General features: G+C 40.8%; 1 protein-coding gene across 2 annotated transcripts in view; it reads right to left on the bottom strand.

Moving 5' to 3' along the window:
* Positions 1-13,499: 13,499 nt before the first annotated feature.
* Positions 13,500-27,658, bottom strand: part of TJP2 (tight junction protein 2) — a 56,642-nt gene continuing 42,483 nt past the window's right edge. Inside the window, exons 14-23 of one of the 2 annotated variants that reach the window (XM_026073573.1) lie at positions 22,303-22,490; positions 21,082-21,177; positions 20,890-20,969; positions 19,586-19,796; positions 19,069-19,169; positions 18,460-18,672; positions 17,933-18,043; positions 16,663-16,998; positions 16,191-16,276; positions 13,500-14,402 (exon numbers count right to left, since the gene is read on the bottom strand). In XM_026073573.1, the coding sequence (XP_025929358.1) occupies positions 14,234-14,402; positions 16,191-16,276; positions 16,663-16,998; positions 17,933-18,043; positions 18,460-18,672; positions 19,069-19,169; positions 19,586-19,796; positions 20,890-20,969; positions 21,082-21,177; positions 22,303-22,490 (1,591 nt within the window). In that variant the 3' untranslated portion in view covers positions 13,500-14,233. Of the gene's footprint in view, positions 14,403-16,190; positions 16,277-16,662; positions 16,999-17,716; positions 17,888-17,932; positions 18,044-18,459; positions 18,673-19,068; positions 19,170-19,585; positions 19,797-20,889; positions 20,970-21,081; positions 21,178-22,302; positions 22,491-27,658 lie in introns of those variants that run through there. The other variant, XR_003254811.1, reaches the window with a different exon arrangement.

Genomic DNA, 27,658 nt, shown 5'->3' with positions numbered 1-27,658 from the left:
CCCCCCCCCGTGCCCTTTTTCCCTTGGTCACTGTTGTTACCAAAGAGTGAGCTTGAAGTTTTAAAATAACTCTTCCTGGCGGGAGGGAGGGGGAAGTCGCGGGATTGCATTTCGCGTTGTTGGCACCTTTCCCGACGGGAGGAGGAGGTTTGGCGGAGAAGATGTTGTGTCTGTGTGTGTGTCCGGGTGCACGCACTGTGCCGTGTTGTCTGAACAATGATCAGGGCACAGGAATTTCAGGTGCAGCAGTCGCAGAGTTTCTTTTTTACCTCCCCCGCTTTTTCCCCAGGGAAGGACGTGTGGTGATGCTGGTCTGTGCTTCTGCTGCGCTGATGGAGATGTTCCCGGCAAGGAGGCGCCAGAGCATCATTCAGCCCTGTGCACTGCTGTTCCAGCGCGCTACTCTACCTGTGGGGCATGTCTGGGCCTGCCTTAGAAAAACGGAGAATCTCAGACATGAAAAACAGAGCTTTCAGTACCACAGGAACACAGGCTGCATTAAAGGTGCCACTGGCTCATATTGGCTCACCTCTGTACAGAGAAAGGTGCAGGTCCAGCCCTCACAACGTGATTTTGGAACTGTGCTGCAATAATATATAAGGTTTGATCCAAAGAAAGGAAAAGATTTGCTATTAGAGATACTGCTCTTGGAAACAAATACTTTGGGCACCTCTGTTGATTTTTCTCCCCAAAAACTCAGGATTTAGATCATTCCTTACAAAGAAAGATCACCTGCCACCCTGGACCACTGTCTTACAATCAAATTCTCAGAAATCAAACCTTATGCTAGGGCTTATGGATAAGGGTTTGATGCAAAAGAAAGATTTTCATGTCCAAGACTGTATAAGAGGTCTTGGCAAGTGCTACTGCCACCGCATTTGACTGTATGTACTTCCACTATTTAACTCAATCATTAATTAGTAAATAAGTAATTTTAACCATATATGTGAGACTAAAAGCTATTATAGAGATAACAGTTTAGTGCTTACAAGCCATTTTCTGAGATTTTGCCTTTTATGCAGTTAAATGAAAATAYAATTGCAGATACTGTAAATACACTAAAAGCTCCATCTGACCCCAGATTTATTGCACTACCAACACCACAGGAAGCATTTAGATCACAGCATAAAGTCTTTTTATGTTATGTTCAGACTTTAACTACTTTAACCACTTCAATTACACCTTGCTATGACTGAAAAGCAGGTACCTAGTGGAGAGCGTGATTCATAGAGCCTCCTACAATCAAACCCTTAAACAGACAAAAGAGGAAGGTGCAGAGAGTTCATGAAGAGCAATGTAGAGAGCTCAACAGAAAATATGACGAATATTGAGCCACTGGAAAATGCCTGGTCCGTATATTCAGGACTTCGGAGCAGATGCCTCTAATCTTAGCCTGCCAAATCCATAGACTGCAGCCAAAGATGAAAGATACTGCATCAAAAAACAAATTTCAACCCTATCCAAACAGCAATTTCCTTGCTGGGTTATAGCAAGTTAAAAAAAAAAAGGTATCTGCATTTCATCTTGTGAATGGAATCTTGTGACTCTTGCCCTTTACTTCCAATTGCTTTGAACATGCTTTTCAAGTTTCATTATTACAAGCTAAAAAAAAAACCACTTAGATCAGAACAAAAAGTTATTTTCTGTTTAAACCAACAAATTACTTCATGTGTCACAAATGCAAAACCCACAACCTCATCTTCTGAGCTCTGTCTTTCAGACATGCACAGCACTTTCTCTGTAGCCTTTTAGCATCTTGCCATAATCTGGAAGATGAAAATAAATCATCAGTGTCCTTTTTCACCACATGCTCCATGTCACCCCACGTACCTGAAACTTCAGAGAAGATGAGGACTGAACAGAAACAGACTCATTTTGCATGGTGGCTACATTTGTAACCAAAACCTAGAATACCTTGGCTTATTGGTGAGATGTGGCGAGACAGCTTGCATGACTAAGTGCTGCAATGGATGGGTACAAGCCATTCAGGAGAGACAGGCAGGGGAGACAAGGAGGAGGCTGTCCTCTGTGTGAAGGATGTTTGGGACTCCTTTATAGGATTGGTGAAAACTTGTAGGTAAGAGTCGGARGAGAGGCCACTAACCATGCCATTGTAGTGGGTGTGTGTCACAGACCCCTGATCAGGGTGAGGAAGCCGACAAAATCTCAAAACAACTCAGTGAAGTCTCTCTATCACAGACCTCCATTCTCATGGGGGAAAGAAAGGTCTCTGACATATCCTGGAAGGGTAACATGGCAGGACACAAGCAACCCAGGAGATCTTCTGGAGGATGTCAAGGATAATTTCTTGCTTTCAGGTACTGGATTGGCCAGCTAGGGGTGGTGCATAGCTGGTGATGCACAGCTGGACCTGATATTCATTAACAAGAAAGGACTGCTTGGGGATGTGGTAATCAGTGGCAGCCTTGGCTGTAGTGACCATGAAATAGTGGAGGTCAAGGTCCTGAGGGGGGTGAGGGAGGCAAGACAGTAGCAGAGCCCAGATCCTGGACTTCAGAAGAGCAGATTTCAGCTTATTCAGGGAACTGGTAGATGGGATCCCATGGGAGACAGCTCTGAAGGGCAAAGGAGCTCAGGAAAGCAGGCTGGCCTTTAAGGATAACACTCTCCAGGTCTGTCCTGATACTCAGGAAATGAGGGAGAAATATCAGAAGGCAGATGTCTAGTGCAAAAAGGATTGTCTCCAAGACCAGGAATCAGAAACAGGCTACAAGAACTGAGAAACATTGTCCAGGCATGTAGGGATGGTGTCAGTTAAATTCGTGCTAAGCTGGTGTTGAGACTTTCAAGGGATGCCAACAGCAAGAAGAGCATCTACTGCTATATTAGTAGTAAAAGGCTGAACAAGGAAAATGTGAGCTCATTGCTGGATGGGGCAGGTGATTTAGGGATAGCAGACAGAGATAAGGCTGAGGTGCTTGCTGCCTTCTCTGTCATCACCAGCTAGGTCTGCCAGGCCTCTGGGCTTAGTGGCAGGGCTCAGGGAGGACGAGACACCATCCAGGATGAGGACTGAGTCAGGGACTGCTCACAAGCTTTCAACCTGCAAAAATCTCTGAGACCTGATGGGCTGCATGCAAGGCTTCTGAGGGATCTGGCAAATGTCCTTGCAAGGCCACTATACATCAGGTTTGACAGGTTGTGGATACCAGGTGAGGTCTCCCATGACTGGAGATAGACAAGTGTTGCACCCATCTTCAAAAACAGGCAAAAAGCCAACCTGAGGAACTACAGGACAGTCAGCACCATTTTGGTCCCTGAGAAAATCAGGAAGCAAATCCTCTTGGAGTCAGTGTTTCGGCACATGAGGGAGAAGATAGCATCAGGAACAGTCCCTGTGGATTTAGCAGGGGTAAATCATTTCTGACCAACCTGATCATTTTCTACAGTAAAATATTTGGATTTGCAGAAGTGGGGAGAGTGTTCTTGTATCCAAATTTGAGCATTGCAGTCTGAATGGGAGGACAATTAGTTGGATGGTTGGGCTCAGAGGGTCATGGTCAATGGGTTGTGCTCTACCTGGTGGCTGCTATCAAGTGGGGTCCTGCAGCAGTCTATCCCAGCACTTACCATGGTCAGCAGCTCTGAGGAGGGGACGGCGGGCACTCCATCAAGTGTGCAGGTGGCACCGAGCTGGGGAAATCAGTGGCTACGCGAGAGGACAGGTGTCACTCAGAGGGCCCCAGCTGGGTGGGAGGAAGGGGCCAACAGGGCTGCGGTGAGCTGTGGTGAGGACGAGGATGAGAATGAGGGCACGGGCACAGCCGTGGCCAAGCTGGGCAGTGCTGGGGCAGGAGGCGCTGGGGGAGGTGGCGGTGGGGCGGTCCCTGCCAGCCTGCATCATCCTGTGATCTTACCAGCMCTGAACTGAGAGTCATTTGGCATGGAAACTAGCTTTGTAGCCAAGATCTAGAATATCTGGGCTTATTGCTGTAGCATTTGGGCAACTAACAGGGAAAAAAAATACAAGTTAAACAGCTTCTTTGAGTCAGCTTTTACAGTACTTTTAATAGAGTCAGTGACACTAATGTTTACTTCCAGCTAAGCATACAGTTGTTCAAACTCATTGAAGAATTCATCTTCAATTCACCTTCATTTTATCTAAAAACTACTAATTTTATTAAATTATAAAGAGCTGGAGTGGAAAGAAGCATTCAAGCTGTAAGAGACCTTAGAAATTTCTTTTGAGAATTTTCTATACAGATTTTTGTTTTTCTCTAAACATTGCATCTGAGCAAGAATTTGTTTTCTCTGACTCCCCTTTTTGGGTGTGCAGATAACACAGACCTTTTAAAAATCATAATGTGCCCCACAGTTGTTCCTTCCCTTTTTACTTAGGGCATGGTCTTTAAGGCACCATCTATGTTTCGAAAATAATCACATTTAAACAAAGTTATAAAATATGTCTGAGTTCATGCAATTTTATACTTTCAAATGTCTGAATAGGTATGGAAAAAAAACAGCATTTTTTTTTTAACCCAGTACGTTCCCAGGTGTCCATGAATAAGCCACATCAGGACACAATTTGCTGAAACTGCAATTTTAGAGTTAAGTGCTTATTTTATATGACTGGTAGTCATAAAAAACAATCCCTTTAATAAAAAATTGAGATGCTATCCTTAAAGGACACGCTTAAATATCAAAAAGAATGTCAACAGCCAGATGAAAAGCTGTGTTAAAGTTTAAACAGTTCTGCTTCCCTACCCCTGAAGAATCTATCCTGAAGTTCTTTCAAATCTGTTTGAAATACTTAAATATTTTATATACATTAAAATATGAGGAAAATACTAGCTACTTTTAAAATTACCCTGTAATATCCAGTTTTCAGCGTTGTGGCTTCCCTGGGTCTCTGCTGAGGATTGCACTGGGAAGCAGTAACAGTAAACATAGAGGTGTTATATTATTAGGCCAGGAAAGCTGAATCTGGCTTCAGGAAAACACGATGAAGACAGAGCACAATGTATTTTGCAGCACCACATTCAGGGGAAGAGACCCCAGGTGTCTGAAATGTGGAAATATGAAAACTCAGAAACAGCAAGCAGCAAAATCAGCAGTATAACTATATCTTTAAATACCCAGATATACTTTTGAATACTTTAGCAGTTGTTTTTTCATGCTGCCTCAGATGGTAGCGGCAATAGTTAACTGCAACTTGGTAGAAAATACAATACAGGATTTTAGCTGCTACAAGATTTCTGCAGAAAGTTCTTTCAGGACCTTGGCCTTTGCAGTCTCCCTTAAGCATCCCATGAAGCCAAAGGGTACGTTTAATATCCCACTCTTTCCTTTTGACTTAGAAACTTCTAGTTTTATTCATGCTCCTTAAAAAAAAAAAAAAAANAAAAAAAAAAAAAAAAAAAAAAAAAAAAAAAAAAAAGGCAACCGCCCCTTCCCTCCAAAAACCCCCAAATGCCAAACATTCAGCACTCTGTCTCTCTTCCCACCCCTCTTTTTTGGGGGTGGTTGGGGAAGTAAGTCAAGCAATTCAGCAGTCATAGCTCAGCAACATGCTTTCAAAACAAAACCTTGTTTATTAGTTACCAGGATTAAAGACCCTGAAGTCAGTATGCCTATTACAAACTTAGCAAAATCCTTGTCAGTGGGGAAGCAAAGGAGGAATCACTCATCAGATTTTAGCTGTTCTTTAAAGTAGTCCTTCACCTAGTTTATTTCATACTTATTGCATGGGGGCCCATTGCTTAATAAAGGATAATCTTGTTATCCTTTATTATGGTATTATAAATATCTAGTTTTACTGAATTTCAGTTTTTGAACATCAAAGTAAATGCAATCTTCTTATTCTCATGGTTCAGGACAAGATTTAAACCTGTTCCCTCCTTTAAAAGCATTAAGGGCTTAGAGGCAATTAAAGTGTTTGCAGTGATCGGAGGATATTGTAGAACATTTTCACATTGGCCCCAGGACAGAGAGGGAATTAGCTTGTTTACTGATTTTGCAAGGTCTTACACTCAAATTAGATATTGCTCCCTTGATTGCGTACATGCTGCATAGGTCATTGCTAAATTTCAGGAAATGCTGGCATGGAAATCTGCCATCAGTGGGTAGGTGCCATTTGAGTGTGACTAGTAGGGAAACCAAAAGAGGCACACACAGCAACCAGTCTTAATTTGGCGGAACTACCACATTGAAGACTTGGGAGAGATAGCAGCTCTCACCTAATTAGGCTAGCCCTACACATCTTGTCAGTGCAATTTAAAAATTAAGCTACTCTCCAACAATGCCTGTACTGTGCTACATGAGGACACGAGGAGCACTCTATCCATATTCAGACTCCAAGGAGAAGTGCTTTACAAGTGCAGCCTAAGAGCTATAGCCAGACTTCATCCATTAAAGAGAGAAAAAAAGAAAAAGTTGTACTTAAAAAGATCCATTTTGCTAGCAGAACCCATGAATTTTAGTTCTACTTGGACAGAAAGGGAAGAAAGGACTTCCACAATCACATGGATGAGTTTGGTTAGTTAAACCTTTCTGTCCCAATCTCCTTCTTCCTGCTAACAGAATCACTTTGATCCCTCTGTTCTACAAATTTGAATAGTAGCAGTGCTGGGCTAAAAATACAGAGAGGTTCTTTCTTTCTTATCTCAAAGAGCAATCTTCCACCTCTCCTGGCACTGCTGAGGCTCTGGGGCATACCTGCCTCACACACTCCCATTCCTCACTCACTCCTCTGATAATGATTTCACTATCAGGGAAAGCAGGAAAGTGCTGTTCTACAAAGTGACAAAAAACACAGTCCAGAAACTTCTACCTTTTGCTCCAACAAAGCATTTTGATGCCTTTTATCATCTGGATCGTCCATTTCTTCAGCCCTTTCTTCAACTTAACTTTCTGTGATGGGAAGACCGGAACTGAACAGAACATTACAAAGGCATATCTTGAAGAATTATAAGAGTTTCAGGATTGTTTCCTATTCTGTTTTTATACCCCCTGATACTGTCAGTCTGTATGATGTATGGATCAGATACAGACTTGTGCCTCTTCAGAACTGCTGTACTATGGAAAAAAATCCTTTTAATGAAGTTGAGGAAGCAGCAATTTCTTACTGTAGAATCTCTCCTTCCTAAGCACTGTGTCAAAGAACTGTCATTGATTTGCTACAGCTACTGTTACTTAAGTGATTCAGTATAAGGTGAGATAATGCTGTGTGATACAGTCTTTATCAAACATATTTCTCTGAGCTATTATCTCTGGAAAATCATACTGTACAGCTACACTGTTTAGATGACCAGGACACATTGCTACCATAAGAAAAATGACATTCCATGTCGAAATAAGGATTTATATGAGTGCAGATGGATGTTCACTAGTGGAAGAAATTGTAACAGATATCAGCTGTTGCACTGTGCTTAAGTATGGATAATCCCAGGCTTCAATATAAGAGTAATTTGTTGATGACTAATGAAGGGTGACATTTCACCATTGCTTTATTGAGAGACTATTGTTCAAGCATTAACTAAGTAAACAAAAATGTATACAGTTGGAATGATTGCATGCAGAATACTGTTTCCCTGTGTGAGGAAGCTGAGCTGTCCTGCTGACACAAGGTAGACAGAATGTCATACTTGATGGATGATACTAGTTATTTATCTAGACAGCATACTAGCACTTCAGAAAATACAAAGATAAGGTTCTGTCCCAAAGAACAGAAAGCAGAAAGTTAAAAAGAAGCAAAGTTAACCTGAAAAAATATATAAACTCCTACCCTTTTGAGAATTTCAAAATACAAGGTTTTGCTCAATGAGGTAACTGAAGTTAAACATAGGGTATTCCAGAAATGTAAGCAATAGAAATTGTAGCAAATCTACACTTTGAAAAAACACCACCTAACTGAGGAATATTTATATTTGGAAGTAAAATGTTCACAGAAAGGAAACTGACTAGGTTATAAAAGCAGAACACAGACTTGCATAATTACTCATCATACAGGGGTGAAAACAAAACATTTTCATCCTTAGAGCCATGAGCAAGAAACACTTTTTACAGCTATTTCCTCAGTTCTAATATTTGTAAGACTGTATGCATTCAAGCATCTGTCAGGTGTTGTTTAATAGTTAAAAATACATATTCTGAAAAAACACAGTCTTACTTACAGTGTAAGTTAAACATCTGGTTCCAAATGGAATAAGGAGCGGAGAATACCAAACTTTACAGCCAGATTCATGACTTTGAACAAACTATGAAGGGTTCATTCAGTTTGCTCCCTTTAACTAATAATACCAAACAGAGTCCCTTTGTATCAATTTAATACCCTTAGTATCAATTAAAAGCATACAAACCAAATATTTCTAAAGCAGAGCAATCTCTCCAATGACAGGCTCAGCAACATGTAATAGAAAATATCAATACATTCTCCAAAATGCTGCCTTCAACTCAAATGTAAACATAGGCCAGCTTAAAGGAGACCACAGTCTCAGTCAATATTTCTTTAGAAGCAGAACCATATGTTTTAAAACTGAAACAAAATAATTTGCATTATATATAGGATATCAGCATTTTCAAGCCGCTCAGAAGAGATACTTGAAATCAGCTCTCTGGCATCTTTTTCCTAGCTTGTGTAAACATGCGCAAGTCAACTCAACTTCTGTACTCGTGTTTCTCTATCTAGACAAAGCCTGGGTTTCCCCTGGGTTTCCAGGCTTTGGTGTGGCTACCTGATGTCCTGCAGTCCTCCATATTTTTCTGGGAAGGCAAAGCACTGAGGCAGTATGAAACCACACATGGAAAATGAACATATCTTCACATGATACCATTGTTGTTTGGCTCCTAAATGTAGTAAATAAATAGATACAGCAGTGAGAAGTGACTTTTGTAAGCACTAGAAATATTTATCTAGAAATTTATCCAGAAATCTCTTATCTATAGGAGATCCTTTAAATAGGTCCAATTTCAAAGACAGAAAACCCACACTTCATCCATATCAGTGTAGTTTTCAAGTGAATCTCTTAATCACCCAATTTACTGTACTTTGACTGCTATCACAGAGGCATCACAGAGTGAATAAACTGGATTTCCTTTCAGATGATACTAAACCTTAAAAAAATATGCTAAAACTGCTAACAGGCATTCAGTCCCTGGGACCAGACTAGGGCTAGTCCAAAGTAACATTGCTGAAATGCGTATAGTATGGTCATCAGGTCCTTGGGATCAGCTCTTTGACTCTTTAGGTCTTTTCCTGTTGGAGCACATTACTGGCTAATGCAGATGCATCATAAATGACCTTCATTTTCAGTTGAGGTTATCTTGAATCAAGAAACCAAGGGCAAGGTCCTTCCCACAGTCCTCTAAAATAGAAGTAATTAAGTCAGCTAATCACTTTTTAGAACTTTCATACTTTGAACATCAGTTTTAAAAGCACAGATCATAATCCTACAAATGGGTTTTGCATAGAACAAGTTATTTTACTGCAGTATTACTGCAGTAACTTTACCTTGAAGTTTTATAGGCATCCACTGTGATTTCCAGGCAATTTCTAGAGCACCCATATACTCTAAAATGAGCTACACCTAGTGTTCCTCAGTTACTGCAATGCAGGCACCCTAAAAGGAAGTAAAAGAACATGTTTTGAGGTTCTGAGATACAGCCTAGGCATTATGGAATTAACTTTTATAGCAGCTATAATTCATCAGAATACACATCTGAAGCTACTGCAAAGCTCTTGCAGTGGAAAAACTCCCTGTGTCTGTCTATCACAAAAYAAAACAAGGCCTTACCAAAAGTAACAACTGTATCAGGCAGAATTCAATTCCCACTGACTAAGCTGCATCCTCTCCCCCACTTTTATTATTTTTTTAAAACAGTCCAGTGAGACTTGGGATTACTTTACTTCCGTAGCTTTCTAAAAAATAAATCCATACTATCTACCATGATCTCTCCTAACTTGCATCTGAACCTTCTAAGGCAGCCTAAATACATACTGCTTGCATGACTTATCTCTGAGCTCCACATGGTAATCTGAAATTAAGTGCGGCTATGTGGTGGCACCAGACATTCTCGTTCTTTTAATGATCATATAAGCATTATACCAAGTATGTCAAATTGAAATGGGGCAAACCTTTTTTTTTTTTTTATATATAGTACTGTCATGTTAGGCAAACTTTAATACCAAAAACTTGTCTCCTCTTTTTAGGCAATACAAGAAGCCTCTCCAGAATTTAAAAGGAAGTCTCCATTTTGCCTGAAAAAATAGTGTCCAGTCGTTAAAGCAGAATCYAGCTTAAACTTTCCACTGTCTTGAAAAGCAGGTGGAGCTGTGTTTTGCCCTATGTGTTTTAACATCTTTGAGACATCAGAGGCCCCTGGAGTCCACTGCTGTAGTGAGTTTTTTTAATCATGATTTATTATCATTTGTTAATTCGTCTTTCTAGCCCAAGTAAATGAGTTGAGGAGCTGTAGAAAGATTTGGAATCTTTATCTGGATGCTGCAAAAGCCACAGTTCAAGGATCCATTTTCCCTGTACTCCTCTGCATGTTATGTGAGACAGAGAGGCAGAGACAGAGAGAGGCAGAGACAAACAGAGCCAGAGTTAAAGAAAAGACAAAGCAGCATCTTGAACTTAAACTTTAGTACTACTTTCATTCAATAACAGCATAAAAGGGGAAAAGAAAAACACAACCTACCAGAATACCTCCAAGGACAACACAGTCCTGGGAAGATTGCACAGCTGAAGTACAGTCTTCCAGGCCAGTACAATAGAATTAAAAATAAGAAATGATTTTTTTTGAAGCCAGAAAAAATATCAAGCCACAGATAAAATGCAACACCCATTCTGCTGACACATGCCTAAAGCAAAGATGTGTGGTTATGGACTTAATGGCAAAAAACCAACAACTTGTTTGAAGAAAAATCCCTGCATCCACATAGTTTATATTTCTGCTTATAACTCTTCTTCATATCTTCCTGATAATTATCCCAGAAGTCAACACAACCTTCCTTTTTCTAACCAGAAAAAGGCAGTAGTTAAGCAATTACATGGTGCACAAATATGCAAATTTTAAGTCACACAGAACAAAGAAAGGAATATTTAAGAAAGTCAGCAATCCAGCAGTGCAATAACCTAACTAGTAGAGAGGTGGTGATAGAGTCAAGCAAAACAGTGAAACAAAGTTTCTCTGAAATCACCAGTTTCCTATCTTGAAGGATTTCCCATGTTCCTGTTCCCTGTTTCCATGTTCCAGTTCCCATGTTCCAGTTCATCACCTATCATTTTAATTTTGTTAAACTTCTGATATTTTAGAGCAACTGGTGAGATAAAATATCCCTGAAAAGAAGAAATAAGTCTTTATACTCTGAGAGTGCTTAGACTTTCCAGGTAGATTTTGACTACACCAAAAGATAGGAGATATGAGCAGAAATTAAATACCTGACTACTAGACTCTTGTACATTGAGGATCATAATAATACTCACCACAATACTTGTAAAAACTCTATTGCTTTTCCCTAGCTGAATACAATTGGTCTAACTTACTGACAAGATACTATTGGAGTGCTTCTGCACTAAATTCCACACCCTAGAATTAAATGGGATTGAAATCGACTGGTAAAATTCCAGCCTACATCCATGTCCAGGGGAACTAATAAAGCAAATACAGTTCACTTGCTTAAGCAAGTGCAATTCTATTGGCAACAGTGACATTAGGCTACCAAATAGTACAAAAACAAATAGGACAGAGGAACTGCTACCTTAGGCTCATAAGCAGAAGTTTGACTCCATTAAAGATAAGACACAAATTACAACTGTTATCTAGTACAAAACCCAATAAAATAGGACAATAAAAAAGATCTTTTTTGCCTTCAACATTACAGGGTGGCAGAGGGAAAACAACATGTACTGACCTTTCAAAGACCGAAGTCTCCTCTGTGGATGCTAGTAGAGATTTGGTTTCCCTCAGGACTCAAACAGAGCAGGATTTATTAGCAACATCTTATAAATTCTCCTCACTTCCTCGAGTACCAAAACATTATTCTGGAGTTCAGACACCCTGATTCTCCAAGAGCAGCAAAAGCTGAACATTCCTCCCTTGAAACTCCATTGATACTGTGAAGGAGTAGTAGTTTTTCTGCATTACATGGCACCTTGATAAATATTCTGAAGCRAGGGAGCCAATAGCTATCCCTAAAATCTTGACTGAGCAAAATAAAGCCACATAGTGCCAGAAGTGTTTGTAGATTCCAAACTCAGGAACAGTTTAGGAGAAATGGCTCAGTTCTTTGCTTCTAATTTGTTCCCGTGTCAACTCTGGATCAACACTCCCCTCTACTATCAACCCCCMAACCACTCCCTCTTCATAAGGAAAGGGAAAAAAAGAAAAAGAAGGATTTCCAAATTATTTTCTCTCACTCCTACACCAAAGAAAGCAAATAGACTAGTTTCACATCAAGACTTAGTTATGTGTTTCGCCCACTCTACAAACGTGCTCTGAATGTTTGTTGCCTAATGTTTGTAGAGCCACTTAGAAGAAAGCATGTAGTACTGGCTAGTAGCTTGCTCAGGGAACACTATACTTCAGCAAATGTTTCTCTCTAGAATTGCAGAGAAAATTAAGGCTATTAGAGTGCACTGAGGATTTTGTTTAAAATTATGAAAAGTAAACAAATACATATTTTTCTATTACTTCTTAACTGAGATAAATGATAGGGCCACATACTGGATACCAAGGAGAAAAAAAGAACTAAGTAACTGCCCGTTAAGTGAGAACTGTCCATGAACTGAACGTCACCAGGATCCTTGGGGAAAAAATCATACTGAAGAACCAGTGATCATGACTATGTCTTATTTTAGCTTTCCTATTGTACAATCAAATCATATTCTAATGTAGGTAGTATTTGACCATTTCAAAGTTTGAGTTGTGGGACTGAAGTTCAGAGGAATACACACTTAAAAACATATAGCTGAAACACAAGAGTTTTAATGCCAACAAATTCTCTCCAGCTGGATGTAAAAAGGCTTAACGAAAGTAATCTATGGTAAGCAGTACAAGTTTCCTCCTCTGAGATGCATCTACTTCTTTGCTCCAACATGGAAATTGTACCTCTGTACTTTGTTTTAAGAGAGTGTTAGAAAATCATTTTTTCTATCATATAAATAAATAATAAGAAAAAGTTCTTCATGACACTTTCAAGAATTTCTTTTTTATATAGCGGTATAAGGGATAAAGAATAGGAATGGAGAGGCAGAAGTTAATGATCTAAAAGAGAAGTGTCTTACAGGAAGTCCATAATCTGTGTTAGTTTTCTTTTAAATCAGAACAAATTTAAATATATTTTAGAACACTGGGAAGCAACATCAACAATGAAGTTTCCCAGTTAATTGAATAACAGGGGACGTGACCTTGAATGAACAGTGTACTACTGTAAATACACTCATGAAAGCCCGAGGTTCTAGCAGACTATTTAGTGTTAAAAGAAAAAAAAAAAAAAAAGATGCTTGAGATTTGTCTAGAATATATTCTTTATTATTCTGTGGTCTGTGTAAATTTTAATACATGATTGAATTTCTACATTGTTTTCTTAGTTTCAGCACATGCTGGTCTCTCCAATCCACTGAAGTGCACCTTTATTATGTACAGTCAGTATTTTTGAAATATTGCATATGCATCTATGAACTTATAAAAACAACATGAAAGGAAAATTGTTGCCATAAAACTGATCAAAAGTTAGGTAAAACAGTAGGTAAAAAAGCTAGGTAAAACAGTCAATCACTCTTTAGTGTGTTATGGCTTTGCACAAATATCAGATGTCAAAACAAACAATCTATGATGCTTTTTATTAAAGGCACTTACTGTTCTTCAGATGCTCCTTCAAATTTAACTCTCTTGCATTAAAAAGCATATCTCTTGGATCATACTTTGATTAAACAGTCCGAAAAGGCAGTATTATAAGATGAAGAAAAGGGGTTTTGCATTAAAATACAAAAATATCAAGAATTAACACACACTTTAAAATAGGTTTTGGTCCTTTTAAAATAGGCAATTGCATTCAGGCAATAGTGATTTCTACTCCTAGATGCTCACAAAATAGTATCCCCAAAAATGAAGTCTTCCAGTTCCAGCGTATGGATATGTCTAAGTTGGGTAGATCACCCTCTAACCATCCCCAACAAAGATAGAGCTTTTCAAAACTAGCTAGTGCTCCACTTTGGCTGTGAAGGAAGAGAATCTCAAAACAGCATTAGGTATGCACATACTAGCAAGCCTACAATTCTGTGTCCCTGTATCTGGATGGCTGTCCATAATACCCCTTCTTGGAGTGGTCTGATAGCTGTCGACGGTATTCCTCCTCTTCCTCTGCATCGCTGCCATAACTACCTTGTTTCTCTAGGTAAGGTCTGGTAGGAGGTTTCTGGGGTTCTGGAGGTCTAGAGCTAACAGCGAGAGGAAAAGAGAGAGAGAGAGAATGCTTACTTCCATTCTGAAATCTGAAAGAACAATTATATTCAGTATAGGGAGTACAGAGAGTATATATTTTATTGCCGTGTATAACCTGGGAAGGTGCAGAGAACAAATTAAGCCCCTTCTAGCCTGTTCTACCAAAATCAGCATTTGCATAGCCATGGTAAGCCTGTCTGGAGAGACATCTTATTGCTGTTAAGCAGAGCTTGATGATCCAAATCTGATTCCCAGAACACACCTGGAAGAATGCTAAATTTACAGACATTAAAAAACCCATCCAACTGAAGAGTTTCGGAGCTTTTGGAGTCATTTCCTGAGCAGAAAGAGGTTTTCAGGCATTGCTGCTACCCCAGTTGTGAACAAAGCTGGCTAACACTTTCCTCATGCACCACTTTAAGCACCACATTCTTTCTAAGCCTGCTTTCTCTTTTGTATCTGCAGTCTCCTGCCACTAGGTATGCCAGGTCTGAAGACTCCCTGTGTGACATATTTCTTAAATTGGTACCCTTCTCTGCCCACTCAAGGCTCTCTCTATAGCTGGGCATACTTAAAGCTGGGCAGAAAAAACCCCACACATTTGCTTTTTATATATTGTGGTGCTACTTATTTAATGTGGCATGAAGCAGGTACATAAAAATAAGATCTACCAGGAAAAGGAAGGGCATTTCACCAGTTTCGAGAGTTACGATCTTTCAGATCCCATATTGTACAAAACCAAGATGTCACTCATCCCTCTCATATCCCCTCAGTGCTTGAACACTCCTCCTAGGACAGTCATTAAAGTTCCTCTAAAAAGGCAATACCACTGATTTCTGTAAGTAGTCAAATAGTCTGAATATCTGGTTAAACAAGACTTTTTATTACTTTCTAAAAAGCCTCTAAAGCTCTATAAACCCCAGCATGCTTACTGTCTTGAACCTACCAAGAAAACCCTGAAATTATCCCTTTTTTGATTTCCCCTTTTTCATTTTAGATTATATACCATGATACCAAAGGAACTGATTCATTAGAAAAAAAGTCTCATTTCCACTGGCTACCACTAAGAGGCAAGAAAAACTAAGTTCTCCAGAGCAGAAAACAAGATCCATCATATGGTGTATTAGTTCTTGCATAGGTGACCATCCAAGGTGACCATACAAATAYATGCTTTTTCAGGGGTAAGATGATGCACTGGGCAACCAATTCAAAACTCACTGAAATTTAATGAAAGACTCTCTGACTTTAATGAGACTCCAGTTAGATTCAATAGAACAGAGTTCTCTCCCCAGTTGTGCCTTGATGAGTGACCTCAGGCAAGTTTCATATTCAGTCTCCCTACCCGCACAATACATCTGTAACTGAACAAGCATTTTAAAGTAATTAAGTATTATTAAGTAATTAAAACAGCACCTATAGACTAACAATCACTAAGTCTCTAGAACAGAAAGAATAGACATCAGAGGACATTAAGTGCTGAAAAGCTTCTGAGTGAGACTAACTGGGGCAAAAAAAAGGCTCTGAAAATCACTCAGTAGAAGAATATAGTGTTTCTTCCTAAGTAATTCAAAAACTATAAATGAGCTAAAAGAAAAGAGATCTTGAAAACCAAGAAGAGTTCTCTGAAATTCTACCTCACTTTTACAGCAATTTTTGAGGAACACCACAACAAAGCAATATACCAATTGCTGGCAGGATTATTTGTATGAGTAAAAAATGGCAAGATCCTCTTGCTAATGAAGTAAGCAATCCAGACAGAATGCTTTAAACTGGATGCACCTTACCTTATGGGTTGGGGCCAGTTCTGATCTGACTTCTGTGTTTTGATGGGAACAGCATAAATATCCGGGTGCTTCTGGGCTATTTCAAGCTTTAAAAGAAAGCAGAAGAAAATAACTGTTCTTTTTTAAATCTATCCATCAGAAATCCTGGACTGACTAATGCAGGTCACAGCTACAACTGAAACAATTAAGGCACAAACTGCTAACTGATCCTACTTCTATTCTGACATGATATAATCTTCTGCTAGAGTATGATTTCAAAACACATGTGAAAACAATGGATTGCCAAAASCAATAGGATTTTCAAAAGTTTGCTTGCTATAGCTACAATAGAAAGGCTTAACGTATGTCCTATTTTTTACATCCAACAGTCCTCCCTCCAGAAGTAACATGATGCAAGGGCATGATTTTCATTCTCAGTGAGTGGGAAAGGACATTGGAAAGGACAGCAAGGGGAGTGTGCATCGCTTCATACCCTGGCATTTTGGGCCTCTTGTAGCTCTTGCATTCTTTGTATCCTTGCCTTATGATCCATCTCCTCAAATATTTTGACTTTCTTCAGTACAGATTTTGGAGTGTTCTCTTGTTCACCTCCTTCCTCTTCCAACTTTTCCTCCTCTTCCTCTGTGGGTGGGACTGCTGGTTGAGAGTTTCTCATGATAGGACGCCCAAAGACAGGTTTCATAGAAACAGGCGGTGGTACTGGTTTAGCTGATACAGTTGAAGCCTCACTGCTGACAGCGATGCTACTTGGTTTGGAATCATAGTTCTTGGGAAAATCATACAGATCCTCTTTGCTTTGTAACTTCCCCTGTAAATATGAAAACCACAAAGTTTCTATGAGCAATTCCAGAACCTTCAAATGAAGGTTTGAATTGGAAGTCAGTAATTTTGCCTATGTATTTAAACAGCATCTATCTTTGTCCAAAGCAATACTTGAAAGGTATTTGAACTGCTACAACATTTTCTCCAGACAGTCATACACCAAATCTGATGTGTACATCAAAATGTAGAAGAGTATCACATTTAGATATATTTGTCACATWCTTTAAAGATTTCCAGAACTACAGTATGTGGGAGGGGATAGCACAGAGAAGGGGTAACTCCCCGATGAAGAATAGATTTGTCAGTACTACTGAAAGTAGAATATCACCACCTGGAGTTTAGTAGTGCACAGGACCTAAGACTATTTCTGTTCCATCTTTATTTCCCTTACATGTAGTTCTAATCTGCCCAATCCCCAATTACCAAAGCATACCTGAATGTATTTTGAACAATTGTGAATTGCAAAAATAGAAGTTGGTCTCCAAGCAACATTAATCTTTTTCTTTATTATTCCTGAGCAAGGTTTGAATAGCTAGTTTTAACAAAGTCTRTTGATGGAGATTGATTTCAAAGATGGCAGATTCTATTTCTGTGCTGCACAATTATGGCCATCAGAAATGTTTTTCTGATGGTTAACCTAAGTTTGTTCTTGCTGCTCTAAAAAGGTTCCTTTACATTTTTAACAGACACAGAAAGAAGTCTACCTCCTTATTCTCTGTAGAGATCACACATATTTGAGGAGAACTGTATTCCATTCAGTTTTCTCTCTGCTGGACTCTGCAACACATGCATTCATTCATTCTTTCCACACTGGTCGTGTTTTCTAGTCTCTGACAATTCTTGGGTCTCTCTAATGTGCCACTCTGGAAGGTTCTCTAAACAGAAAAACTTTGCATTCAGATTTGTTTCTACAAGCATACCTTAGGTGGTTCAGGCTTGAATGCTGGAGGTGGACTAGGTTCTCTAAGGATCTCCCTGCTACCAGCCTTTCTCATCTGAGCTCTTGGTTCTGGGCTAGATTTCTTTAAACTCTGTGAAAGAAAATAAATTAGAGAGATAAATTAAGAGAGACAAATTCACCGCAGGATCTAGTAATTCAATCATTTTTGATCTGTTTCATGTTTACTATTTTGGGAACTGTAACCAGGAGTCAAATGACTGTCAGTATCCTGATCACAATCATTGGAGAGGTAATTGCAAAATTCAAGGTGACAAGGCATCATCAGGAAACCTATAGAGTTAGGCAGAAAAACATAGCTATTATTACTTTTGCTCAACAGAATGTACCTTTAAAATGCTATTAGAGGTAAGATAATACAGCAGCTAAAAATCAGACTGTTGCCAGCAGCAATTGCAAGAGGAATCTTCCTCTTTTATTTTTAAACCATATACAGAGGGCTTTCTGAAAATCCAAAGTGCAGCCTGGCTCAAAATCCAGGCATCCCACCTCCTCATGATGCACAGGCTCTGAGGATCGGCTAACAGATGAAATCCTTGGTTCATCCAAGGGCTCGTCAAGTTCATTGTCAGTGTATGCACCTCCTTCTCCATCTGTATCTTCTAAATCACTGATCAGCCTGCTGTCACAACTCAAATAGTCAGCACCCATTGCAGTAAGGTAAGACATGCGATCATCAGCATCATCTTCCATACCATCCATCTACAGAGAAGTACATAAGAATTAAAAGAAGTAAGAAATAAATTTAAAGACTAAAGAAATAAGAATTAGAGTCTAGCTAGGTCTTAATATCATGCTAAAGCACTCCTTAAGAAATTAATTTACAGAACAGAGAGAAACTCTACTCCAGAATGAAAAAAGAAAGTCCTGTAGTCCTTACCACATTCTCCCCTAGCCACAGCATTAGTGATGAAAGCTCCAAAGTATAACAGAAAGAACAATAATAAATCAGTTTTGGTTACCAAAAAAGACATCAAGTGACTACTCGTTCAATCTATCCAGCACAGGCAAACAACATTTTGAGCAATTATTACCGGTAAGAGATGATCTTCAGACATCTGCACAGCTTAGTACATACAGTATGTACTGATTGCCTACCTTTCCTTCTGATACCCATACTGCTTCACCTTGCTGTTGCTGAATTGTATCTTTTAGACTACCATACCAGCTATCATTGGCTGAATTCAAATTGATGGTGGCTGTAAAAAAAGAAAGAAAAAGTATACATATGCAGCAAATGCAATGCAATACTTTTTCTAGTCCTTTCTATTTAATGTTTTTTGTTTTGGTAATGTGGTAAACAACCATTTCATTTAAATTGCTGACAAAGGCACAGTATTTCTGTTTGTATTGTTGGTTCACTCCCAAAGCCTATTGAATCACTTATTCATCATCTTTTAATGACAGTATACTGAGTCCCAATCTCTTTTATATTAAAATATGGCAAGACAAGGAACTTTGAAAAGAAGACAGGGAAGAGATTACTCATGACCATGTCTTCACACCCCTTTAGTTATAGCCTACATATGATTTAATATGCAGGGCAGCAAGTGGACTTGCACATTCACGTTCACAGTTCTCTTGGTAAGCCAGCTGGACACACATTCTTCCTTACCTGTAAAGAGGTGGGAGCAAGTTTTCTTCAGCTTGTTTGCTTGCTCATAAAGCTTTTTTGAGCTCTTGTTAGATGTGGAACATAGCCTTTGTCTCATGGTTTTCACACCCTGCTTACTGTCTGGGTTAAAGAAGACTACAATTGGAAACCATTGGGTATAATTTAGCAGATCCACTGCTTTAGGAGTCACATCCAACAGAGCATGTTTATCCTGTTAACAAGAAAGCTCACATCAGTGTTCTCCTTCAGGAGGACAAGAGGTGCTGATGAGATGGAGAGGGAATATGGCAGTCTAGGAAAACTAGGATGTTTTCTTCCAAATAAGGTCATAACTAGTTGGATTTTTTTCCACAGTATATCCCATTCAGGAAACACAGCAGGCACCTTTTTCTCTTCAGATCTATTTTTTGAACGGTTTTTGCCTGAATGTCCACATTATTGTGTTAATAAAATAACTCTCACGTTAATTAAAGTATACCTATTCCCCACTCATGTTCTTTAAGTAGGAGGTGAAAGTTAACTAACCTCTCTCTGTACCTGTCCCCACCACAGCTTCCACTGCCACAGCTGTTCTGGGTTGCCATCTGCGGACTTTTATCTACACTAATAGATTGTTTCTGAGCTACCTATAGCGCCCAGATGGATGGGATTTTCAAACGTGCTCCAGGAGGTCCTTCTCATTTAACTGAGCTCTGAAGAGATTTCTGCATGACATTCCAGTCCCTATGGCACTGATTTTATTGGGCTCAGGATGATAAGCTGCAGAGTAGGCACTTTTTGCCTAAATTTTTTTTTTTTGGCTTCTTGATTACCACCTATTTACTTCATCTCTAAACAGTATTTTAAGAAGTATTTAAGACTGACAATGCAGTCACAGCAAAAACCACTTAGTTATCACAGTCATTTCCTGTTCAGTGGACACAGTAATAACTCTGAGGTAAACTAAAATGTTAAATTTTTGATGACGCTATGAGCAAGTAGAGCACTGAATGACAGTAAGGGCTACACTAGCAAATTCAGAAAGTATACAACAGAGCACAGATGCCCCTCTGTTCAAATTTAGAGTAGACAAAGGAGAAGTTAACTTCTAATATCAGGTTCACTCTCCCACTTGGCAGACAGCTACTGAAATAATAAAAAAAATTGTTGTTCAATACATTTCGGAACAGCCTCCTCCTTAAGCCACATCTGCTTAATGCAAAAACAAACACAGTGAATACCTGAGGACACTCCAAGTTTTAGGAGCAAACAAATCCAATAATATGCATTTGAGTGTAAGCAATTTTCACAGAGATATACTCTACCTGCTCAATGATTTGCCTCACAGTGTTCAAGCGCACTACCCCAGTTGACTTCTCCGAACCTGCATCTCTGGGTTCTGTCTCTGCAAAGAAAATATTTTATCTTATCTACAGTAACTGTGAGTAAGTGATTCTCCAATTACCCATCCTCCCACTTAAAGATAATAAATAAGCTATTTTAAAAGGAGGACTTACTTGCAGTCTGGTACAGGTGAGGCAAGTCATTTGACAACTTCTCCATAGCTACATCTGCAATAGGGCCAAATATCACCACAGGTCTCTTAAAACCAGCTGAAAGAAAAATATTTAGAGAAAAGACAGTTATCAGACTGGCTTTTCTATCTATGTATACATAGATATGAAGAGCCTCGATTACTGTAAAATGTTATGGATACTTTAAGATATTCAAAACACCCATTTTACAAAGTTTTATGTCCTGGAAGTTTGCACAAGAGCCTAACTCTCTTCCATACAGAAAGCTATTTTTATCAGTGGGGAAAGCATAAGAGATTGTTTTAATTAAAGATATGGAGAAGGACAGAAAACAGAAAATAGATGAGCCCTCATATTCTAATGATGATGGGCTGAGAGGATTCTACACTCTGAAAACACACAGCACATCTTCAGTAGTCTTCCCATCTAGCAAAATAGGCTGAACCTTCTTTCAGCACAGTGGGATTTGTGTGAATAAAACTACAAATGCTTAACTAGCTGCAGGGCAACCTGCAGAAGCAAAGAAATGCAAATTCTGTTATGTTTTGTAAAAACATGTGCAATCACAGCCCTCCTAAGTCAATAGGGAAGGCCATTCCATTGCTCAGTCTTTATCTTGGCATTTGGGAGCTCGCTGAAAATACTTCTTACTATTTTGTTCCACAGTGCTGACATGTGCGTATACCCAGGAAATTATCTTGACCTGCCCAACATGACTAGTACTATAGCTAATTTAGAGTCAGAGATGAACTACATCAAAATCAATTACATTTGGACAATCTACTGAAGATACATGGATTTTATTTTCTCTGAAGATATTGTTAAATGGTGTTTATGAGCAAGCTAATGTCTCATGCATATGTATTGTACTTGCAGAGCTAGCCTAGAGGASACTGCGGAAACAATAAAACCTTTTGTATTTTTCCTTTTTCATTTTAAATTCTGAAGTTGGCATATATAATTTGGAGGCAAAGGACAGCAACAATGTATGCCATTGAAGCAGTTAAAAAAGCTCAGAAGATTTCTTCTAGTAGTTAATAACACCCAGAAATTTGCATCCTGATAAAAATGTCATTTCTTTCTGTTGCTCAAATTTAACCCCAAAGCTCGAGGTGTTTGAAAGCACTTACTTAGCTGACCAAACATTTGGGCACTAACACAACCAGCAATAAACAGGCAGCAGGTTCTCACCAGTTGACTTACCCTCRCGCAACTGAACTCTCTCATAAGCTGGGAATTTTGTGCTCACAGATGCAATAGCTGTCAGATCTTCACGACTCTTCCTCAGGTTCTTCTTCACTCCGGATCGCTGGCCACGTGTTCTCCAGAAGTCTGCCCTGTCACTTGAGCCATCCTTCTGGGCATTTTGAACACTAGCCATCTGCTCAGCTCTGACAGAGAAAACACAAAGTTAATTTGTACAGAGCTAGTCAAAAAGGGCAAAAAGTCCAAAGAACTATGAATTTTGAATCCACACAGATAATTTGGCAGGTAGGCAGCTATGTGGGGAGAAAAGAGTAGAGAAATCCAGGCTCTGTGGCCTTGAAGCAAACACAGTTAGAGTCATCATGATGCTCTGACTCACCACAGCTGCAAGACTGAAGGGCAGGAGTCAGTTCACAGCCCTTAAACTGCTAATACAAGCACAAATAAAAGAAGGCAGCTGCACAGATATGGTGAGAGTGCAACTCAAAACTGATGGCCTAAAAACTTACTATCATCCTCTTCTCCACCAGGCTTCCTAAGTTAAGTCACTCTAGCACACAAAGGAAGGCCTCTCGAGTCAGGTCAGTATAACAGAGAGGACACAATGCACTAACCAGGAGAAGCGGTAGGCTGGGAGATGGGTAGGAAATCATGGAAGAAGCATATTTCAGGAACTTCTGTACAATGGAATTGAGAGATTTTTTTTTAAATCATGACCTCACTGAAGAACTTAAAAGCTACAGTCTAAAAATACCTTTACTGTTTTTTTTGGCTGATGAATTTTAATATGCACTCATTCAGCCTGTCTACCATAAACTTATAGTAATACCTTACATTAACTTTGACTGGAGGAGTGTATCTAAGCAAAAAATATTGTTCGTGTTTAGTCCATATTTCACACAAAAATAACCACTTACAGAATCAAAGAAATGTTAGCCTTAAAAAAAAACTCTTAAAACATTTTCCCTAAGAGTATACATAAAAAGTCGAAGTACTAGATGTTACCCCTTCTCTGTGCTATCCCCTCCCACATACTGTAGTTCTGGAAATCTTTAAAGAATGTGACAAATATATCTAAATGTGATACTCTTCTACATTTTGATGTACACATCAGATTTGGTGTATGACTGTCTGGAGAAAATGTTTCAGTTTTCTTCCCTTCCTTCAGCAGAAAATCCTTGTACACACAGTAGTGAACTTGCTGGTTTTTTTGTCTTTTTTTTTTTTTTTTTTACTGTTTTCAAGAAACAAAGCTCCCCCCACCTGATTTTGTAGAAGAGGAACCGAAGCAGCTAGCTGAAAAGGCTCAGCTGATAGCTAAGTCAAAAGCTGTGGAGTCAGGAGAGAATTTGGGAGGAAAGGAGGGGGGCACCAAGGAGAAACAGTCCATAGCAGACAAAGCACACCACCCTTTTGCAACACGAGTAACAAACTAGCTGGTGAAGGCCAGACAGCTTGTTCCAGCTGCACGGCGGAGGAGGGAGCGATACGGAGGTATCGCGGTCCGCCCCTGACCGCAAAGGGTTGCATACCGAAAAAATAATTGCTGCTCACGGACTAACTGTTGACCTATAGTGCCCCTGGCCTCATTACCCCTGATTACCATATTAAAAATCACGCCCTTTGCTGCATAACAATATGTAAATAAGGGGGGCATATCCCCAACAACCACGCAAACAGCAATCTGGCCAATGCAGTATGACTGCCGCACTTCCACATCCCACCTTCAGCAACTATAAAGCAGAGAACAGCCCACTAAAGTTTTGGGAAGGGAAGAAAACTGAACCCCCGACCTGTTCACCGGAGACTGCTGATGAGCGAGCCTCCTTCTGCCTCCCCCAGACAGGGACGCCTCTTTGGTAAGACTTGCGCCTCCGACAACGCCGGATGTTACCCGGGAAAATATATTATTATTGAAAGTGCTTAATTGTTAGTTTGAGCTCAAAGAAAGAAAATTTGTAGCAGCAAGTGCATTTATCAATGGCAATTCCAAACCTGTTGCATCTGTCGCTTYAATAAATTCTTATTCTTTTCTACTTTGCAAAACTGGCTCAGGGAAAGCCCTTGAACAGGGGGCTCTGGCAGGCAAACGTAAATTACCAAGATAAGGAAGGGCCTTTCATCCCTCCSTTCACCGCGACAGTAAAAAAATTGGCATAGTCAGCAGGATTGCCATGGATAAACTGCTGCATAAATATAAGTGTGCACCATCCCAAGCAGCGAAAGAATGGGCCCAGAAATTTTGGAAAGATGAAGATAAAGTGGTAGAGCGAATAGAGCAGTGTAGAAGCCAGCAGAAGATCAAGAAGGGTAAAGGAAAAGGAATTATTTGTGCGGTATTGGGGGCTTGCTTATCTTGCGCGCAGAAAGAATATAAAGAGTCCTCTCCGCCCGAAAAGGTTGCAGACGTAGCATATGCCGCTTTAAGATCAGCTGACGAGGTGCTGGAAACCTCATTAGCCTTTGAAAAGGAGACTCGAGAAAAGTTGGGGACACAAGTAGACGGTCTCACAGTTGAAAACCAGAACTTAAAGGCAGAAAATAGAGAGCTGAAGATGCTGCTAGCTGCAGCGGAAAGGCAAGAGAAGCAGCTACAGGAAAAATTAGACTTACTCCTAAACCAAATGCTATCCACAGTCTTGGCTCAGCAAATTCGTAAATTAGTATGCTGCGCTGACCCTGAGACCTGGGATGGRGATATCTGGTATGACAATGACGATAATGACTATTCGCTGGAAAGCTCCGATTGCTATACTAAAACTGAGATTGCGGATGAGGGAGATGATAACATTCATACTACTGTACAATCAATCCCTTGGTCCCCGGCGGAACTGACCAAACTGCAGGAAAAGTACTCTAGGCGGCCGGAAGAATCTGAGACCGAATACGTATGGCGAGTCTCCCTCACTGGGGGAGATCGTATCTTGCTGAGCGAAGGAGAGGCAGAGGGCTACTGGGGCCCCGGAGTGTTTCTAACCACCCCTCTGGGCGACCACAGCTATTCATTAACCGCCCGAGCCGCCTATTGGGCCGGTGGCCTAGACCCGCAGGAGCGAGGGGACCCCCTCGTTATTGAGACTACAGGCTTCTCAGACCTTGCTGCGTCTGTGCAGAAGGCAGCCTGCATACAAGCAATGTATGAGAGGGAGGCGTTAAGGAGATCCCCCATGCTGGCTCCAGTCAATCCGGCAAGGTTAACCCCCCTTATCCGTGGTCTCCCTGATAGCCTGAAAACTTATGTGGCCAATGCTCAGGATCGCATACAAACCGCTCGCGCCATGAACGCCAGCGCAGCTGCCACGCAGCCCCCGCGAAATCAGGTTCATGTGACCACCTGGAATGAATTTGTGCAAGAAATAATAAATTATGGGCGCCGTACGGGCTGGGTTGGAACTAGGCCCAGAGGATCAACTGAACCTCCCAGGCGGGTCCGCCAGGTCCGGGCTCAGCCCAGACCCAAGCCGAAATTCGACAGGGAGCGTAACGACCTTTGGCGCAGAGCACTGGCAATGGGAGTGCCGCGGCAGCTACTGCACGGCACCCCCACGGCCGACCTTCGGGCTCTGGTGCAATCCCTGAGCCGAAGGACTGACACAAGCGGGAGGGTTCAGCCAGCATGGCACGACTTGGCCCCTGGTAGGTCCACAAGCCCTCAGCCCCACAACGGGACTTAATTGACTTAACGGACACCCTGACAAAAAACTTGCACCCCAGGGAGGGCAGTGAGCCACCCTGCCCGGCAGGTGCTAGCTCCACAGTGGCCCCTTGATGCTTTCTGTAGCCGCACAGGCGGGATTGACAGGGTGGTGCACGCACTCCCCCTACAATTCTCCCGTCTGGCTGCTGAGGAAACTGAATGGGCAATGGTACTAAGCAAAAGACAGTTCTGGGAAAACTGATCGGATTAGCACTAGACGGATAGTACCCACCTTCTAACATAAGTTTTGCCGGTTGGGCGACAACCGAGCATCTTTCCTTTATGTCTCCACAGGTATTTCACATGCTGGAAAATTGCACCTGGCATCAAGGACTCCCTTATACTGACTTGGAGTGCCCCCAAGGATTCAATAATTTCACTAATATCAATAACACCACATGCAATATTACCTGTAATGGCTCTGACACATCCCCTCCCAGAAATAAATATTCAGGCCCCTTTTGGGGAATTCAATTTGGAGGAGGAAAAGATGCCATACCATGGTGTCGAAACCCCTTAACTCTGCCTTATACCCAACCAATTAATACATCATGGTGTCTTACATGGAGTGATCACCTGGGGAAGACTGTCTGCTAACCCGTACCACGGGAGGCAATTGCTCTCTCAACTGTTCATGGTACGGGTTGAATAACACTCATTTCGCACCTTTCAGTTCTCCTGTACCGTCCCCTTATGCTAACCACTGCGTGTTGCAGTCTTGTCAAACCATGGTAAACTGTTCCAATTAGGAACAACAGGAGTGGGTAAAATATTATTGGCCTGCGTACACCACTTTAAAAATGGGCTGTCTGCGCCGTAACCACAGTATTAACCGCCCTAGTCTTCCCCCAGAGCATACTCCTTGCAATTCTTGCGACATCGCCACCCAAGATGCGCCAGCTGGCCTAATCTGGACCTGTAGTGACAGCCATATGTATGCCACCTTATCTGCTAGACTGCCTAACCCCCAATGTACACTAGGCATCCCCACTTTGTGCCCTGTATGGAAGAGGACCCCAGTCCGGCCCCACTGGTTTGCTCGCACAAAAAGGGAGCTGGGAGGTGAGGTTGAGGGGTGGCAGGACCCGGGAGCAGCCGTCCAAATAGCATGGGGAAGGGAAAGATTTGGGGGATTTGGGTCCGCTACGGTAYGAGTGTGGTTGTGGATAAGTAAATTAGCCTACCAAGTAGAAGTTTTAGCCAACGCCACACAAGACTGCTTGTCCTTGATCAACACACAATTGCAAGCTACGACTAAGATGGTTCTCCAGAATTGCATGGTACTGGACTTGATGTTATTACACCAAAATGGGTTGTGCAGCTACCTCAACCTCTCAAGCACGGACTGCTGTGTATACATCCCAAACATCACACAGTACCTCAACACCCAACTAGAAACCATACAGCAGGTGGCCAAGGATACTCGCGAGCTCTGAGAGTCAATGAACAACAGCTGGCTGTCGAAATTGTTCGGCTGGTTTGGATTCGGTATCACCGGATGGATCCAAAGCTTGTTACAGACTGGGGTTGTCATTGTCATTGTGATCATATTGCTATGCATCACTGTTAGCTGCCTAAAAACTTTCATAAGCCGTGCTCTAGAGTTGCACTAACGGGGTGTGGGAGGTGGTGAGGAGACGCAAGTCAGTCCAGAGA

This window comes from Apteryx rowi, unplaced genomic scaffold, assembly GCF_003343035.1.
Source record: "Apteryx rowi isolate R43461 unplaced genomic scaffold, aptRow1 scaffold_37, whole genome shotgun sequence".
NCBI classification, from domain to species: Eukaryota; Metazoa; Chordata; class Aves; order Apterygiformes; family Apterygidae; genus Apteryx; species Apteryx rowi.
Note: the sequence above shows the minus strand (reverse complement) of the source record. Positions and strands in the feature narration are given on the sequence as shown.